A 17555-nucleotide genomic window follows, 5' to 3' on the forward strand; every position below is an offset into this window, starting at 1 on the left:
AATTCCTTAATAGTTTACTTTTTTTATTATTTTAATTAAGGAAAGTACGATTATCTCTCAAACTATTACTCAATTTATAATGTTCTCTAATCTTGAGTGACCGTGACCTTAGTCCTATTTTTTCCCTTGAAATTTGTACTATTTTTGCATTATTTTTCTTTTGAATTTCTTTTGTACAAATTTCCATTGAAATTTGTACTATTTTATGTCATTTTGAGTTCCGGAAGATGACATGAAAACCCTAATGATAGAAGGAAGACATTACAAAAATTGAAACATTATAAAAAGACATCACAAAATAGGTTGCGGCAACTCGTAGTTTTCCTTTTAATTATGTTATGGCTGATATGGTCTCGACCTGAACCTTCTTATGCAAAAATTAGGATTTGGAGCAGTTAGGATGTTATCTGTTACAACTTTATAGGGTTTTGACGTGTGCCACATTTCACTGAGAAAAAGATTACCTCAATTGGGACTCATCCATGGTGCCCATCTTTTTCCTTTTTCTGGACTGGTGTGGGATTTTTCTATTAGCAAAATGGATTTGTGATTTTTACAATTTTACTGCTTTCAACAAGAATATAGAGGATTTGAACTTAATTGTTTAGAGTTATTCACTAGTCAAGGCTTTCCAGGACACAATAGTTTTTGTCTTCATTTGTTATGATCATGTGGATGTGGTGCATCCTATGATTTAAGATTGTGGATTAGAGTAGAAGGAGACATTAGATTAGACTTCAGAGACAGGACCCAAGAGGGTACTTCTGTAAAAAAAATGAAAAAAGTGGATAAGAAACGTGTGATGTTATCTCCAACATGTTTGCTGGCAGATATGCTCTTGCCCATTTTGATTTTTGAGCTTTGGAGCTAAAGAGAGATGTTGAAAGTCACAGGCAAACTGGTTCCTGTGGAGGGAGCTTTGGAGAAAAAGCTGTTCAGCAATGGAGTTCAGAACCCCAACTGTAAAATCTCTTCCTTTGATTTGTTCTTGATAATCTGTATATGCTTTTGAAATTTAGAAGTGAGAACATTGGTTTTTGTGTTAGAATTCAAGAGAAGCTTAAGAACATGGAAAGAAAGAATATGCCATTTTAGAAACTTTTGTGCCATTCAAAATGACAGCAGGGGGATCCCTCACATGCAGGTAAAGAAGCAAGACACCATAGTCCAAGTCCATTGATGCTGTCAAGATCAGCAGATGTAAATGTGTATTGGAGTTCTTCAGTCCATCTCAAACTGCCTCAAAAGTCAAGCAACAGCAGAAATGCATTAAAGGTAACCTACTTTTTTCGCCAAACATCAAGAACTAGCAAACCGACAAAAATGACCCAAGTGTAGCTAACTTAGGCTCCATTTGTTTTGACGTAAACTAATTTTACTCAATTTGTTGATAGGTTTATGCAATGAGGAGACGGACACCTCGGGGGACTGCAGAAACCTATGTACTATTCGAACCGGGGCAGGATGAGATATTTGTTTCGGAGGAAGAGCTAAAAGCTAAGCTGCAAAATTGGCTGGAAAACTGGCCAGGCGAGGCCCTTCCTCCAGACCTTGCTAGATTTGAAACCATTGATGACGCCGTTTCGCACCTCATAAGATCTGTTTGTGAGCTTGAAATTGATGGCAATGTCGGTTCAATCCAATGGTACCAAGTCCGCTTGGAGTGAGAAAAATTTGAGCTTCATTGCAATCAAATTTACATGATTAAAGCAGGCATATATATAGTGGTCCAAGAACAATGAAATAAGAGCAGCCATTATTTCATTCAGTTTATCCTTCATTTGCATGCTTTCAACAAGTATAAACCCGCACAATGTTTTCCTTGTTTTCCTGTCAATTAATTTCTTGAACAAAGCATTTGGACTGAACAATTTCTTTATTTAAAAACTGTATTCGAATTACATAGAAAGCCTTAAGAGAATCACAGTACACCCATCTTACAGAAATCGAAAGCAATCCCATCAGATTTTCTTGAATTTAATGAAACAATTTCAATTTGTCAAACAACCATTAGGATCAAGAAATCCATCTGATCTTGGGCTTTGCCCAACTGCTTCAATACTTTTTAGCCTTCAAAAAGACCCACATCCTGAGCACGCAAATCCTGAATCTAAAGCAATAAAATCAACAATATAAATAGAAATGAGTGTAAATTATTTGAACTCCCAAGTCTGCTGAATTAAAAATAAATTCAGATTAAAGTTAACGTTTTTAGTATACCTTGGTCTGATTTAAACTAGGTGGTAAAAGCACGCTACCCTTTCTGCTTCTGGCAAGAAGGCCTTTTGTAACCGGGGACATCATCGAATCCGTTGGGCTTCTATACCTACAGAGAACAAAAAAAAAATTTGTTACAAAAACAAACATGAACTTAGAATATATGTGAAATTTAGCTAACAAGTAATTAAACCTATGGAGAAGAATAAAGAATGTACCTTTCGGGGTATTTCAATGCCTTGGGGACTTTAAGGCGGTCCGGGGTTGTAGGTTTGCGTAACTCATTGCCGGAGTTTCGATCATTTTGGTCATTTTGTGGATTCTGGGGCGGTGTTTTGCTGTCGATTACAGTGTTTTCTGGTTGCATTGGGTTCTTGGGAGGCATAGTGAGCACGTTCTCCATTAAATCACAACTGGGTTACCTGTGAAGATCGAAGCGACATTAACTCTAATTAACCATCTTGAAATTAATGAGAAAGGGGGAGACAAACAATAACTGTGAAGGGGAGAAAGATTGAGGGATTAGAAGCACGAACCCTGAGGCGAGAGAGAGATGTACTGCAAAAGAGAATTGCTTGTAGGCGAAATTTAACGAACGGGACGCAATTTGAGTTGTAGAGGTGACCGTTGGGGAGGACAGGTTCCAACGGTCAAATTTTTAGGCATTGGCTGCGTCCGGCATTCAAATAAAGTTGGCGTTAAGTGTTCGATTCGGGAGGGATTCAGGGCCACTTCAAAAGTAGACTCCCCGGCATTGAAATTTGTGCTTTAGTTTTTTTTTTAAAATTAAAAATATTAATTTTTAGATATAAGTATAAGAAGTTTGTTTGACCCCTCCCTCTAATTTTTTTTTTTTTTTTTTTCATTATTTGCATTTTGTAGCTTCTTTGTTAAATTCTTAAAATATAGCTTATTTTAAATGCTTAGATGAGATGGACAATTGCGATTTATGAATTTAAGAATATGAAATTTAAAAAGAATTATAGGGAATTTCAATCCTAACATCAATTCCTCTTTTTCAATATTCATTTTTTATTTAATTAAATAAGGAAAGTGGTCTACTCTTGATTCAAAATAAAGAGAGACCTAATGATCTTAAAAGAAGAAAAAAAAATGGTAAACTCCTCAACAACAAAATCAAAATAAATGTTGTTTCTGTTGTGTTCGGTATTTGAGAGTTTCATACCAATTCAAGTTTGCAATTGAAATAGTGAATTTATAAATAAACGACCATCGAATAATTTTAAAACTTGGATATAATTTATATTATCATATCACAAGTCATAACTATTGCCATTTTGCCTACAAGTAGATATTAGTAATCCTACATTCTCTTTCACTTTTACATTTTCACTTTCATACTCTCTGTCAAAGAGTATGAAAGTGAAAGAATTTGTAGCATTACTCGTTAGTTTTAGTGGGATTCGAGATATGGGAGAAAGTTGTTTCCTAACATACAATTCATAGGTCCAATGGGCCTAAATAAAAAGGCTGTCTTTTTTTTTTTGGGTAAATTTATTGAAAGGGCTGTTTTTGCATGATGCAACAGAAAGTTTGTCCATCAGAGTATAATGTTTGTTTTTTTTTTTTTTTTTTTCTTTTAACCAAATTATTTGAAAGCGAGGAGTAGATCAGCCATTTAATTATAATCCCAACACTTTCCTAAGATAACTTCAATACTTAATAAACTAATTATTATATCTCTACTCCAAAGTGTGTTTTTTTTAGCCCAAAAACGCTCCAAGTGTTTTTTTTTTTTTTTAAAAAAAATAATTTACAGATAGAAAAGAGTGGATGAGACCTATTAAGAGAATTATTAAACCCCCCGCCCCAAGGTGGTCAATTTCTCCAAAAAAAAAAAAAAAAAAAAAACCTTTAAGAGGTGGCTGACTACCCCCTTAACCTCCTAAGAGAGCGGCTGGAGTAGTTAACCACCCATCTCAAAGGGGTGATTGTAGAGTTGTTAAACAAACAATCGCTCGCGAACAGGCTCAGATAGAATCGATTCAATTCGAACTCGGTTCATTTAAGAAATGAGTTGACCATGACTAAATAAGACATTTTTGTATAAACTCAACTTGTAGCTCGTTCATATGTATTAATAAAAAAAATAGGTTACATAAATAGAAATGTGTATATTAGTTATTAAATAATAAGTATGTTTGGTTATATATATATATATATATATATATATATGTGTGTGTGTGTGGGGGGGGGGGGCTAATCACCTTAATTACTCTTTTAGCGGCAGCCCATTCACTACAAGTCAACACTTTTTCGAAAATGTAATCGGCCACCCTTCACCTGTGAGTATGACTAATGACCTTAAGAGATGATTTAATCTGGTAACCCTTTTAAAGAATTGCAGGATCTCCTCAACAATTTGGGGCGTTGTGATGACTATGTGCATTCAAGTATGAATGAGTTGAAAATATCCTAACCTACCCAGAGAATAGGAAACCAACAGAAAGAGAAAAAAAAAAAAAAGTGTTTATTTTAGGTTAAACTTTGGAAAAAAAAAAAAAAAAAAGTTGTGCCGATAGAGCATGCCAGTAATGCCACACTAAGACAAGCCCAAATTAATACAACCACCACTAGGACCACTAATATTTTAGCTAATAGCTTACATGACCCCATTAAATTATTAATTGATGGATCTAGGAGATATTAATTCTTCTTGAAATAGAAAGACAAGGAAGGTGCTAGCCCCTTTATTTGACTCGTGACTAACAGGAATATCATTCATTTAGTGGGGCTGAATTTGAAACAATTATGTCAATTCTATCATAATAAATCTCAATGTCACCAAATCTAATCCATTCTTTCTATATCCCGTGACTATAGACTTCAATTGAGTCAGACCCCCAGTTTTGATGCCCACAATCATGGAGATTGTGATTCTTGATGGGTTTTTAGCTCTTGGCCTTTGCTTATTAGATCATCTTTCTATTGACTAGTGAAATCTGGAAATGGGATTATAAACTCTTTGGAGTGGTTTAGAGCTTGAGCGGCTTAAAAGCACAATTGTTACCCTCCAATTGAGGGGTAGGGGACCTCATCCTCATGTCTATTTTTGTTCATGTTCATGTTCATGGGGACGCTTACCCTGCAAAATATGACCTTTCCTGCCCACAAAAAACCAATGTGTATTTATGAATTATGACCCTAGTAGTGAAGAGACAAGTGGGTAGGTTGAGGCTTTTAGAGGTGGTTAGCTAGGCTTCTTCAATCCATTCGAGAAAATTATTCATAAAATAATAACCAGAGAAAAATGATCATCTACAACTTTGAAGTTTGACTCAGTTTTCCTTTGGCTTGTAAAATAAAATAATTATAAAATTACGAATAATTCATCAAATAAAATAAGAAAAATCACTCTCTCAATGTTTCTTATTGAGAAAACATTTAAGCTTGTTGAGTTTAAATGTGGATAGATCGAGATGTATACTTTAAAGTTTTAACTAAATGTCGGTCCATCCCAATATATGCACGTGTGCGACGGAAGCATATAATCATAAATTTAACCATGATTAGCTTCTTATGATAGTTTGTAACTCAAGCTAATTGCTTAATTCTTTGTTGTAATTGGTGTAGCAGTAGTTGAGATGTGTCTGTCTGTTGGTGGAGCTTCAAACAAATCTATTCACCTAATGCACAACTATAAGCACTTAACTATACTGACTACCAATTAATTAAAAGTTGATTTTACTATGATTTATATCAACCGACATTGCAATGCATGATCAAATTATGTTTAGGGCATGTTTGGGTATGTATTTGAAGGGCTTAAAAGTACGTTTAACATTCAAAAAGCAAGTTCTTTCAAAATATGCAGCTCAACATGTTTTGGATAATATATGGCGCGAGGAAACGCCTGATTGTATTCGGGACACTATATTCCTAGATCAAATTGTTCTAGGTATTTGATTATTAATGACAAGTCTATCACTATTATCTCAAAAAAAAAAAAAAATAAAATAAAATAAAAAAGCCCGTTTGAAGAAAAAAGTATCCGTTTGATAAAAAAAATTGAAAGCACTTTTAACGGTCTAAAAATTTCAAAAATAGCCAAAACGCACTTTTAACAAAAACTTTAATAAATTTTTTGCTAAAAAATGTTTTTTAACTTAAAAATTTAATTTCTCAAACACAATTTTTGTGTTTTTTTTTTTTTGAGCCAAATCCTTACCTTAAGAAATAATAGTAGAGGTGGTGGAGCCAAGCTACATAAATAAGACAATATATAAAACACCCTTTTGAATAGTCGAGTGCATGTTTGTTTTTATTCACCAAAGCCAGTGCATAGGCAGTAGGCAGTCAATCAACCTCCAAACTTTTAAATGGTTTTGGCTTTCGGAGGAGCCTTGAAGGTTCCTCCTTTTCATTTAAATTACATAAAAAATAGAAGAATAACAAAGACAGCTATTTCAAATAGTTTTTATGGGTCTATATATATATTCCCTTGGTGCAATGCAGAAAATATGGAAAAAAAAAAAAAATAGGAGTTTCTTTGATCATTAGATTAAGGTGTGGTCAACGTAGTTTAATTGCAGCAGCGATAGGACAGGGACGAAAGGTTGTCAATGGCACGTGTAACTTAGCAGACTAGTACTGTACAGTGCAGGGCTACCCATCTAAGAAACTGTGGATCTGAATCTGATACTTTCAGAACCTCACAGAGAACTTTCTGTGTAAGTAAACGTAAGAGACAAGGGATGATTCATTTGTATCGGAAAAAAGGACTAAACGCTGACACAGCCAATAAACAAAACAAAAAGAAGAAGAAAAGCAAACACATGAAAAATGAGTTTCACTGAAGCAATCTCTTGTATTATTTGAACATGGCTAGAAACACACACCAAAAGGAAGAAGGAAAATCGATATGGGTAGCTTCCAAATCAAAACATTATACTTTCAATTTATAGGCAAAATAATGCTTCAATGAAGATCTTAAAAACCCATAAAGCTATTTAAGATGGGTGTGAGTATTTCAAGAATTGTGCAGGTTTCTTTACAGTGGAGCTGCTTTGACATTTGGGAAGGAAGTAACTTGAAACACTTTTCTTTTCTTTTTTCTTCACTCCCTCTTCATTTACTGCGGATGGTAGACTGTTGAAGGCATTGAAGAACTTCTCAATTGTTGAATTTCCAATCAACCATTCCTTCCTTTTTTGCTAATCTGCAGTTTCAACCACTCTCTGCTTTGCTCTCTACTCTTTACCACATCTCATAAATACCATAATTACTTCCTAGTCTTCTTCTAGAGCTAGTCTACTGCTTCATCCATATATTTATTTTATTTATATATATTATATTTTATGTAGCAAGTCCTGCTTCTCCAATACAAAAAGTTATGTTTTGACCAGTCTGATTGTAATGAACATCTCTGCCCTGCCCTCTTTTTCGGCCTGAACCAGATCCATGGCTTTTTGTGCTATATAGTTGCATTTTGATTCATGTGATATTTTCTATGTCATGATGTTTGGTCTATTAATAATAGTGTCCTTGGTAAATGCATTATCTCATTATCCTTTTTCCACAATTTTCCCCTGATTTTTATTTTTTCTAATCATGCCAAGGTATCATGTACTGGGTTTCCATTTGAAAGGTACTTTTCCAATGCTACTTTAAAAGTTCAAATCATGTCTCTAGACCCCAGTATTCGACTTGTGTTATACTCTTTAACCCAAGAGTTAAAAAGAATGGAAGAAGAGCAAAAATAATTGGTCAATTTTCCATTTTTGTGAATCGTGACCAGGAGTGGTTTGGTCACCGTCGAACCACTACTTGGACCGCTTGGGAGTAGCTAGCCGAACCATCAATCTAATTTCAAACGAGTCAAATTAAATCTAAATCATTGAAAACACTATAACAATTATACCTTTGTTTTATTTTAAAGTACCTAAGCCAAATTCCCTCAAGTATTATTGCACGAGATCCGGAAAATCTGAGACATGTGTTTGAGGATCTTGGCCACAAAGGAAGTTGAAGAATAGAATCTTCGAAAGTCAATGTCAAATTTGCCAAAAAGGCCTCCAGAAGAAGCCATTTGAGAGCCTACGTAGAATATTTGGTGAAACAGTGTGAAACATATAAAGAGTTGAAAGATGTAAAAGGAGTTTGTGGTGCTCATCAACAACAACAGGCCAAGTTTGGCAAACAAAACACTAGTGGGGGGTTGAAGCTCATGTGCTTCACAAACTTTTGAGGGCAGCACCGGTCCAAAAGAGCCCTCATCATGCCCATCATCACCGTGGCCACACTCCTCCATCCTCTATATTTTTGGGAATAATTGATGCTCTCCTCCTCGCGTGCCACTAAAGAGAACTCACAAAAGCCCCTTTATCTAATAAATTCTCTTTTGTGCGTTATTCAACATACCCAAATCTCCTCCAATTAACACTACAAAAAAATGCCCAAATAGTGACTTGTGAATAGTGACGTTGTTTACAAAAAAATGTCACTTTTTAAGCAGTGACGTGTGAAAAGCATCGCTTCAACAACGTCAAAGTATAGGAGATTGAGAATTCGGGAACAATGATGTTTACTGTTGAAACGTCACTAATTAAGGGCGTTTTCATGTACAATGTCACCTTTTATAAGAGATTTTGAACTTCTTGGCATAAGATGTGAGGGGGTTTTAAGAGGTAGAGGGCTTCATGTTTAGGCGAAAATCTGTCTATATGTCTGAATAAGTTAGAATACTCGTTTGGATAAATGAGCTTCATAAAAAAATATCTTACAATTATAAGGTATCTCTTGTAATTTAGTCGTATATATGAGTAGAATAAACTTAGTTTTTGCACCGCGTGATAAAGTGAGAAATTAAGAAAAACAAGAATGACAAGACATTATTCATAGATTTGGACATGCCAAACCCCTCCATTGTCTTGGTAACACACAAATCTCTACATTTATTTAGATGGTTAAATGTAATTAAGGGCTCAGATTTTAAAATTTAGAAATTTAATGTTTTAGAATATATGAGAGAATCTCACACTTAAAAAGATTTATGTTACACGAACAGTTTTTTTGGCAGCAGCTTTTTGGAAAATCATCTTTTATTACGACAGTAATTGGAGGCAACAAAATTCTCTGGTAGGATAGCCACAATTAATTGGTCTTTCCAATTTACCATTTTTGCTAAAAGAAAATAAAAAAATAATTGGAGGCGGTAAAATTACGGTTTAAATTAAAACAAGAGTATCTCAACATTAATTTTACAACTAATTAACAGACAAGAAGTCATTAATTACAATATGAAAAAGTTTAATTGTTTAATTTTAAAATGTAATAAAAACAATCATTTGAAAGCTTATCCAAACAAAACACAGAAGCGAACAAAGAAAGAAAACCAATGAGGAAGAAGGAGGATTGGATAACGCCAATCGGGGGAAAAAGGTGGTCAAAGCCTCATATATGAATACAAGAGGAATTAATGGAGGATTAAAGGGGACTGTTTCATGGGCATGCGAAACCATGTGATTCCTTTGCTTACATCCCCTGATCCCCATCCCCTACATGATATGAGCACTCCTTCCTTATAATAAAGATTCCAAAAATTTCGCTTACTCTTTCGAATTATAACTTAATTGACATTAATATTTTCCTAATGCTTTTAAAAATTTAAAACTAAAATTTATTTTTAAAAAAACACGGGTGGCTCAAAGCTTCGGCTACCCCCCTCTGGCCTACAAGGATGTGTTTAGATAATCGCTATCCTTTTTATTTTAGGGGATATGATGATATGACAAAGATGTACACGTGACAATATTTTTATAAGCCCTATGTAGTTTTTTTATTTATTATATATATATATATATATTGTTGGCAAACTGGTGGATAGAAACACTAATCTTATTATTATTTTTGCACCAATGCCTGTTAAAGAAAAAATTCATTTCAAGTGAACGTCACGAGCGTGGCAGAGTCTTTTGTTGTTTCACTTGAGGTGTTTTCTTATTACTTATGTGGAAATTGTGCATGATGTGTCAAATGTGACAGATGTGACAAGAAAAAAAAGTTAATTCGACAATAAAATGATAGACTTATTTAAAATTTAGGCAAAATCAAATAATTGAATTGTCAAAATTGAAAATCCAAAGACTATATTAAAAATAGACCAAAAAAAAAAAAAAAAAACTTAAGGGAAAAAAATGATTTTTCTTTTCTTTTGATTAATTTAACCCAAAAATTAATCTGCCCCTAAAAAAATATATTGATTATAAGAGTTGCCCAATCTAACAAATTTGTAAAGGGCGCCCCTATCACTGTCATTACGTGATGATATTCATAGAACCCCACCAACCCCCCCTCTCTTTCTCTCTCTCTCTCTCCTATTTAATCCCTCTTCAAGAACACATACGGCTTACTACACTACTACTCTACTCCGAAGGAAGACATCTTTCTTTCTTCCTTTCTTCTTCTTCTTCTTCTTCTTCTTCTTCTTTGACAGCTAGGGCCATGGTCATGGAGAAAAGACAGATCTTTGTTTCCATGGTCTTTGTTTTGCTTGTTGGGCTGGTTGGTGCAAATGAAGAAGAAGAAGCCGACAGGATATTGCAACTTCCTGGGCAGCCTCAGGTCTCTTTCCAGCAGTTCTCAGGCTATGTCACTGTTAATCAAGTTGTTGGCAGATCCCTCTTTTACTGGCTTACTGAGGCTGTCCATAATCCCCTATCCAAGCCCTTGGTTGTGTGGCTTAATGGAGGTTACAACATCTCTCTCTCTCTCTCTCTCTCTCTCTCTCTCAACAAAAACACATGAACATGTATATATATATATATATATATATATATCTGCGTGCTTAACACTTAAAATGTGACTGCAATATGCATGCAAGATAAGTAGTTTTGCTTTTGCCATCGGCATGATTAATTTAAATGTCACTTGTACTATTCTTGAGATGTTTTGGAGAAGAATCAGAAGTAATTGTTTAAAGTCACTGTTTTTTTTTTTTTTTTTGGTTGTTTTTTGATAAATTACAAATAGTAAAATAGTATAAAGTCACTGTTATATTGCGTTAAATGATATGCTTAAATGAGTTTAATTAATACACGCCTGGGAAACCACTTACTTTTCATATCGCCGACATGATGATATATAGTTAATGCAGAAAAATCTTTAGGCTTTCCTTTGTTTTTGGTAAATATTTTTGAGCTGGAAAATTACTGCGTGTACTGTTTTTTCTTTTGTCTTTTGGTGGACAAGAAACCCCTTTCAGCGGAAGGAAAAGAAACCCTTTTATTTATTTATTACATGTAGTTTATTAGAACAATTTATATTTACAATATAGGTGCCTTTAATTAAATTCTTACCCAGAAATGAAAAATAAGGAAAGGGCACATCAGTGGCCTACCAATTGCTAGGAATGATGACCTAACTACTCGCTGGACCGTACAGACTCTATTCATGACTCCTACACGACCTAACTTCAATGCTCTTATAGATAAGCAGAAGAAACCCATTACACAGCACACAAACAAAACAAAAAAAAAGAAAAAGAAAAAGAAAAAGAAAAAGAAAAATGACAACGTACCCTTTCTCTCTCTCTCTCTCTCTCTCTCTCTCTGTCTCATTGCATGGACTGATAAGAAGGAATCAATGCCAGAAAGCATCCAAAACAAACCTCATTTATTAAGTCACAACCATTGCAGTTCTGTTAGCCTCTGTCAGCTTGTGTTGGTGCGTGCCATCAATGCATTTGCTGAAATTAGCAGAAGTTGCAGTGTTCTATTGCTTAATGCCCCCCCACCAAACAAAACTAGCCAATACCAGGCCAAGATAATGAGCACATCAAACAGAAAGACGGGAAATTTAAAACATGCACTCGATGGATTTATTCTTTATATCATCATCCTCATCTATTTTCCACTCTACCCAGAAAATAAAATTAATGGGAATTTATGATTAGGTCCTGATGATTGTTATTTGATTTTGTGATCAGGCCCTGGTTGCTCCTCTGTGGCATATGGTGCGTCTGAAGAAATAGGGCCATTTAGAATAAACAGGACAGCCTCGGGGCTGCACCTCAACAAGTTCTCATGGAACACTGTGGCCAACCTCCTGTTCTTGGAAACTCCGGCAGGCGTGGGCTTCTCTTACAGCAACCGGTCGTCGGATCTCTTCGACACTGGTGATCGCCGCACTGGTAGGACCCCCAAAACCTTCGTTTTGCATCATTATTTTCTGACCCTTTGTTGTTTTCTAAAGAATGGATGGTTATGATAAATTGGTAGGCCATGTTTGAGAGACTCTAGCAACACTCAATTATGATGAACTTGTGGCCCTATCTCTGATGATTGGTTAAAAATGAACCATTGACTAACTGTAATAGCTTCATTGTGGTTTCAAAATCACCCTATTTCAGATGAGACATGATATGAAGCATGCATAATTGCATGTTGATTGATTTGATACATCTTTGGTCCACGCGTTAGACTTGTAATGGGTTTCTTCTGTTCTAGATAAATTGCATTTTGAGTATTCATTCACACTTTTTTTTGGTATAGCCGTTCTTCTAGAGATTTTTTTTTTTTTTTTGGGGGGGAGGGGGGGTAAGAAAAACATTTAAGGAAATCTAGAATGTTTCTTTAATGATTTCACATACCATGATAAACACTGAAATGGTCATTTGGGGATTGTTTGGTAAAACTCTTTAGATTATGCTTTTTGGTTTTGATGTGATCTAAGCTGAAAGTAGTTTAAAATGTTTTGTAACGGTTAGACGAGTCTAATTAGTTTTTGTCTGAGATTCCTAGAAATATTTTTCATAGGAACACATGAAATTTGTAAAATTGAGATAATCAGAACCGATGATTTCTTAATGGAGATCAAGTTTAATTTTGACAAGGGTCAAATCTAATTAATTTGTAGGCCTAAAAAAATATAATCTTAACTATTCATAATATTTTATTGAAAAATTTTCAAAATTCCTCATTCCATCCTTGATCACAATATGAGATGGGAAAATTGTTTTCTTAATTTGGTAATGAAATCCATGCAATTATTTATTAATTAGCTTCGTGTCAATTGGCTGATTTAAATGTTATTGAATGTATAGTAATTAGTATAGTAATCTTATGAGAGGTTATGATTTAGCCAGGGACTCCCTGGAGTTCTTAATAAGATGGTTGGATCGTTTCCCACGCTACAAGCAGAGAGAAGTCTATCTCACCGGAGAGAGCTATGCAGGCCATTATGTTCCTCAGCTGGCCAGAGAAATTATGACCTACAATAAACATTCGAACCACCCAATAAATCTTAAAGGATTTATGGTACGCATACTTTAATCTCTCATCCTAATCTCCATTTTTGCTTGAATTAATTTAGCTTGTTTTCAATATACATTTGTTTTATGTATTTCTTATTTATATATATCCAAGTTATTTTCCCTAGTATATAGGCTTCCCTAGTATATAGGCTGTTATATTTGTTCATTTATGTAGGTTGGCAATGCAGTGACGGACAACTATTATGATAATCTAGGGACAGTGACATATTGGTGGAGCCATGCCATGATTTCCGATAAAACATACCGGCAGCTCATCAACACATGTGATTTCAGGCGACAGAAGGAGTCAGACGAATGTGAGTCATTGTATAGTTATGCCATGGATCAAGAATTTGGTAACATTGATCAATACAATATTTATGCTCCCCCTTGCAACAATTCTGATGGTAGCGCCGCCACCCGCCAGACCATGCGATTGCCTCATCGACCCCATCCGGTATATTATATAACACAAGTGAATGAATGATTATATCATGTTTGAAAGTGCTTATTATTCTCAGATAAGAAAGCTTTTATTTTAATTAATCTGCTTTCCAGATTTTCCGGCGATTTTCCGGCTATGATCCTTGTACAGAAAAGTATGCTGAGATTTACTACAATAGGCCAGATGTGCAGAAAGCACTCCATGCCAACATAACTAAAATTCCTTATAAATGGACTGCTTGCAGGTGAGTCAATAGCACAAGCAGGTTATCATGCTTAATCATCACTACACGGCAAAATTCGATAAGGAAAACACTTATAATTTTCTCCCTTTCTATGTTACATGAATTGTGTTTGATATGATGCAGTGAGGTTTTGAATCGAAATTGGAACGACACAGAAGCATCCATTCTTCCAATTTACAGGGAAATGATAGCTAGTGGTTTGAGAATCTGGGTATTCAGGTTTGCTGCTGCCCCAGCAATTTGATGTCTCATAATATTTATACTTGTGTGTTCATTTTAGATAACTACTTCTCTTTTCTGGGGCTAATGCAGTGGAGATGTCGACTCTGTGGTTCCAGTTACAGCCACTAGATATTCCCTTGCACAGCTGAAATTAGAAACCAAAATTCCATGGTACCCTTGGTATGTTAAGAAGCAGGTAAGTAAAATTAGCCCCTTTCTAGCCTCAAATTTTGTGAGACAAGATCCTTGCTATTGTTATGAGTAATGTTGTCAAGTATACTGACTGTCATATAATTAAGGTGGCATGATAATACAAGTGCCGATTCAACGACTACTAAACTATATAGTAGTTATATAACAATTTACTGAATAATATCATTGAAACAAATAAGTCAATGCTCGTACTATATTGGTTGTGCTTTTTTGAAGGTGGGAGGGTGGACAGAGGTATATGAAGGGCTAACATTTGCAACAGTGAGAGGAGCAGGCCATGAAGTTCCACTTTTCAAGCCCAGAGTAGCCCTTGAGCTATTCAAGGCATTTCTCAGAGGGCTGCCTCTTTCAAAGTCTTGAAAGAAAAAAAATTGTCTTTCCCATTTGAGTATGAACTGTTATTGTTCTAGCTAGACAAAGAAATGTCATTCTTCATTGTTAAGAAACAAGTAGAGAGAGAGAGAGATCAGAGCGTTTGATTTATGTAATATAAAAGGCAAATGTAATGGAAGATTTAAGGTTTTGTTTGTAATTATGGTTTTAGATTCTTTGGAAATTATGCATTCATCGACATGAGCTTGAAAACTATTTGTTTATAAAAAAATAAAAGGGTTAAATTCATTTTACTCCTCTAAAGTTTTAAGAGTTTTTCAATTCAAACCCCAATGTTTAAAAATTGGCAATGTATTTCTTTAATATTTCAAAAAATTTAAGTTTAGACCTTCTATTACTAATTTTCGTCAAATTAGACGGAAATTTATGAATTTTTTTTTAAAAAAATTTTTGTCTAATTAGAAGGAAATTAGTAACGGAGGTCTGAATTAAAATTTTTGAAACATTAAGAGAGTACATTGCCAGTTTTTAAACATTGAGGTTCGAATTGAAAAACTCCTGAAACTTCAGGAGTAAAGTGAATTTAACCCAAAAAAACAAAAAATGATGATAATATGGACAATTAAAGAAGTATGCACTTACATTTTTAGAAAGTTTCACATATTTTGGAACAAATGATCAAAAAGAAAAACATCTCTTTCTATGGATGAGGCTTTTTAGTTTTTGTTTGAAAAGTGTTCTAATGTGAAAACAATTTTGAGTGGTTTGTGTTTTAGATTGTTTGTTAATGTTTCTGTTTTGAATAAAATATAGAAGTAAAAAGCTTTAACAAACAAAAATACTTTCATATTCCTCTACTCTAGAATTTAACTTGTGAGTATAAAATTAAAATTGAATGTTGAGAATACGAAAATTGTACTCTTTGTATTGGACATTTATTGGCAATAAAAATACTGAAATTTCACCATATCATCCATCACTATTTGTATGTGGATAAACTATGATGATAATAAGGAGATCAATTAATTTGATGGGACTTCACTTATTCTTGCTTATATTGGTAAAAAATTTTAATTTTTTAAGATTAATTATATTGTGCCCCCTAATGTATACTACACATTTGTACTTACATCCTTAAACTATATGACTCGGTGGCATTCGCTCACCTAAACTATCACTTTGTTATGAGTAAGTCTTAGATTCGAAACTAGACGTTAAATGTGGATGAGAATGCATCTGGTGCTTGGCATGTGACACTTGCCCATTTACCTTTTTGAAATTTCCCTATTTTGGTCTTGTCAAAAGAAAAAAATTATCCACACTTAGTTGTTTGATGTAAAAAAAAAAAAAAACAACTGTTGAGCATTTAGCTGCTAGGGGTTTGGTGATTGAAGGTACAAGTAGAAAACTCTTTTTGTTGTAAAAAAAAAAAAAAAAAACCGTTGAGCATTTGTCTCGGGATTTGGTTGACTAGAGGAACCAGCGTAAATCTCTTGCATGCTCCTAAATTGTGTGTTCGTCATGGGTTCTTTTGTCTTAGAGGACAACAATTTAGTCAAACGGTTATCATTCTCACAAACAACACTAACTGTTGATACAGTGACCACTTACATTGAACACCGATGAAGTAGACCTACAAAAATGATTAAGGTTAGAGTGGCATGCTAGGAGTGATGGGAGAAGAACCACGTTCGGTGGTTAAGTTAACAAATGTAAAATTGAGCATGTATGAGTACAAGATGTAGACGAAGAGAGTTAAGAATAATTGTACCCATGATGTGGATTTCAAAACCTTTATAGAGTTCTTCCTATCTTTGTTTTGTAACTGGACTTAGTAAGGCAAGTGTCGAAGGTAAAGCGACCAATATGAAATGCGGCATATTCTCATAACTTGATTCTATTTGGGAGATGCCTCCAATGACTCATTTTTTCTTATTGGGTTGATTCTAAATAGGTAAGGTAGTAAATCGTCAAATATTACTTCTTATAGGGTCGCGATCATTTAAGGGTATAAGCTTGGAGATCGAGGAAGGAATCAAGTGCATTCCGTCTATAAAAATCATTATTTCAACTATAAATGAATTTACTATTAAATTTGTATGAGATTCACATGAATAATATACAAATTCTTTTAAAAATAGTATACAAATTCCGTATTGAGTCAGAATTGTTGAAATAATCTGAATGGGATTAGAGTCAAATGCTCTAAAATTTTAATTGAGATAGAAAAAAAAAATAGGGGAAACTTCAGAAAGTCTCCTTGAACTTTCAGCCGTTTTGACATACTCCCATGAATTTCCAAAACTCTCACTTAGGCCTCCTGAACTTTGGTTTTCTCTCACTTTGGACCCTTTTAACTTTTTATACCCATTTTACCCTCAACCAAAACTACACCGTTTTGAGCTTCAAAACTACATCACCACCCAACCCAAAACTACGTCGTTTTGAGCATAATATTAAAAAAATAATAATAATAAATAAATAAATAAATAAAAACGAAATCAGGAAGCCACCCCCTTGGCCAAAATGGGGTGGCTCACTGGGGTGGCCGGACCCCCTTGGCCATGGCCCATGGGGGTGGTCCGGCCACCCCCAAAAGGCCAAAAAAA

At 34.5% G+C, this 17555-nt stretch overlaps 3 protein-coding genes across 3 annotated transcripts; 2 read left to right on the forward strand and 1 right to left on the reverse strand.

Annotated features, from left to right (window-relative positions):
• Window positions 1–791: 791 nt before the first annotated feature.
• Window positions 792–1777, forward strand: LOC132182588 (protein CHLORORESPIRATORY REDUCTION 7, chloroplastic-like). The gene is made up of 3 exons (XM_059595876.1): window positions 792–962; window positions 1145–1275; window positions 1395–1777. The coding sequence occupies exons 1-3, from the start codon at window positions 878–880 to the stop codon at window positions 1665–1667; spliced, it is 489 nt and encodes a 162-aa protein (XP_059451859.1). The 5' UTR covers window positions 792–877; the 3' UTR covers window positions 1668–1777.
• Window positions 1778–1857: 80 nt separating this feature from the next.
• On the reverse strand, window positions 1858–2851 carry LOC132182589 (uncharacterized). Its single transcript, XM_059595877.1, has 4 exons — window positions 2754–2851; window positions 2436–2639; window positions 2221–2326; window positions 1858–2110 (listed from the first exon to the last, which is right to left on the reverse strand). The coding sequence occupies exons 2-4, from the start codon at window positions 2618–2620 to the stop codon at window positions 2066–2068; spliced, it is 336 nt and encodes a 111-aa protein (XP_059451860.1). The 5' UTR covers window positions 2621–2639; window positions 2754–2851; the 3' UTR covers window positions 1858–2065.
• Window positions 2852–10605: 7754 nt separating this feature from the next.
• LOC132180907 (serine carboxypeptidase-like 25) lies at window positions 10606–15145 on the forward strand. The gene is made up of 8 exons (XM_059593899.1): window positions 10606–10927; window positions 12164–12367; window positions 13318–13493; window positions 13665–13946; window positions 14048–14178; window positions 14302–14397; window positions 14491–14596; window positions 14830–15145. The coding sequence occupies exons 1-8, from the start codon at window positions 10681–10683 to the stop codon at window positions 14971–14973; spliced, it is 1386 nt and encodes a 461-aa protein (XP_059449882.1). The 5' UTR covers window positions 10606–10680; the 3' UTR covers window positions 14974–15145.
• Window positions 15146–17555: the final 2410 nt, after the last annotated feature.

Source organism: Corylus avellana, chromosome ca5, assembly GCF_901000735.1.
Source record: "Corylus avellana chromosome ca5, CavTom2PMs-1.0".
Lineage (NCBI taxonomy): Eukaryota > Viridiplantae > Streptophyta > Magnoliopsida > Fagales > Betulaceae > Corylus > Corylus avellana.

Excerpts from the sequence above, each read along its gene's own strand:
- LOC132182589 (XM_059595877.1), bottom strand. The coding sequence starts at position 2,620 with ATGGAGAACGTGCTCACTATGCCTCCCAAGAACCCAATGCAACCAGAA. Across the intron at positions 2,327-2,435 it reads GCATTGAAATACCCCGAAAG|GTATAGAAGCCCAACGGATT; the intron begins GTACATTCTTTA and ends TGTTCTCTGTAG. Across the intron at positions 2,111-2,220 it reads CTAGTTTAAATCAGACCAAG|ATTCAGGATTTGCGTGCTCA; the intron begins GTATACTAAAAA and ends TTATTGCTTTAG.
- LOC132180907 (XM_059593899.1), top strand. The coding sequence starts at position 10,681 with ATGGTCATGGAGAAAAGACAGATCTTTGTTTCCATGGTCTTTGTTTTG. Across the intron at positions 13,494-13,664 it reads TAAATCTTAAAGGATTTATG|GTTGGCAATGCAGTGACGGA; the intron begins GTACGCATACTT and ends TCATTTATGTAG. Across the intron at positions 14,597-14,829 it reads CTTGGTATGTTAAGAAGCAG|GTGGGAGGGTGGACAGAGGT; the intron begins GTAAGTAAAATT and ends GCTTTTTTGAAG.
- LOC132182588 (XM_059595876.1), top strand. The coding sequence starts at position 878 with ATGTTGAAAGTCACAGGCAAACTGGTTCCTGTGGAGGGAGCTTTGGAG. Across the intron at positions 963-1,144 it reads TGGAGTTCAGAACCCCAACT|GTAAAGAAGCAAGACACCAT; the intron begins GTAAAATCTCTT and ends CCTCACATGCAG. Across the intron at positions 1,276-1,394 it reads ACAGCAGAAATGCATTAAAG|GTTTATGCAATGAGGAGACG; the intron begins GTAACCTACTTT and ends ATTTGTTGATAG.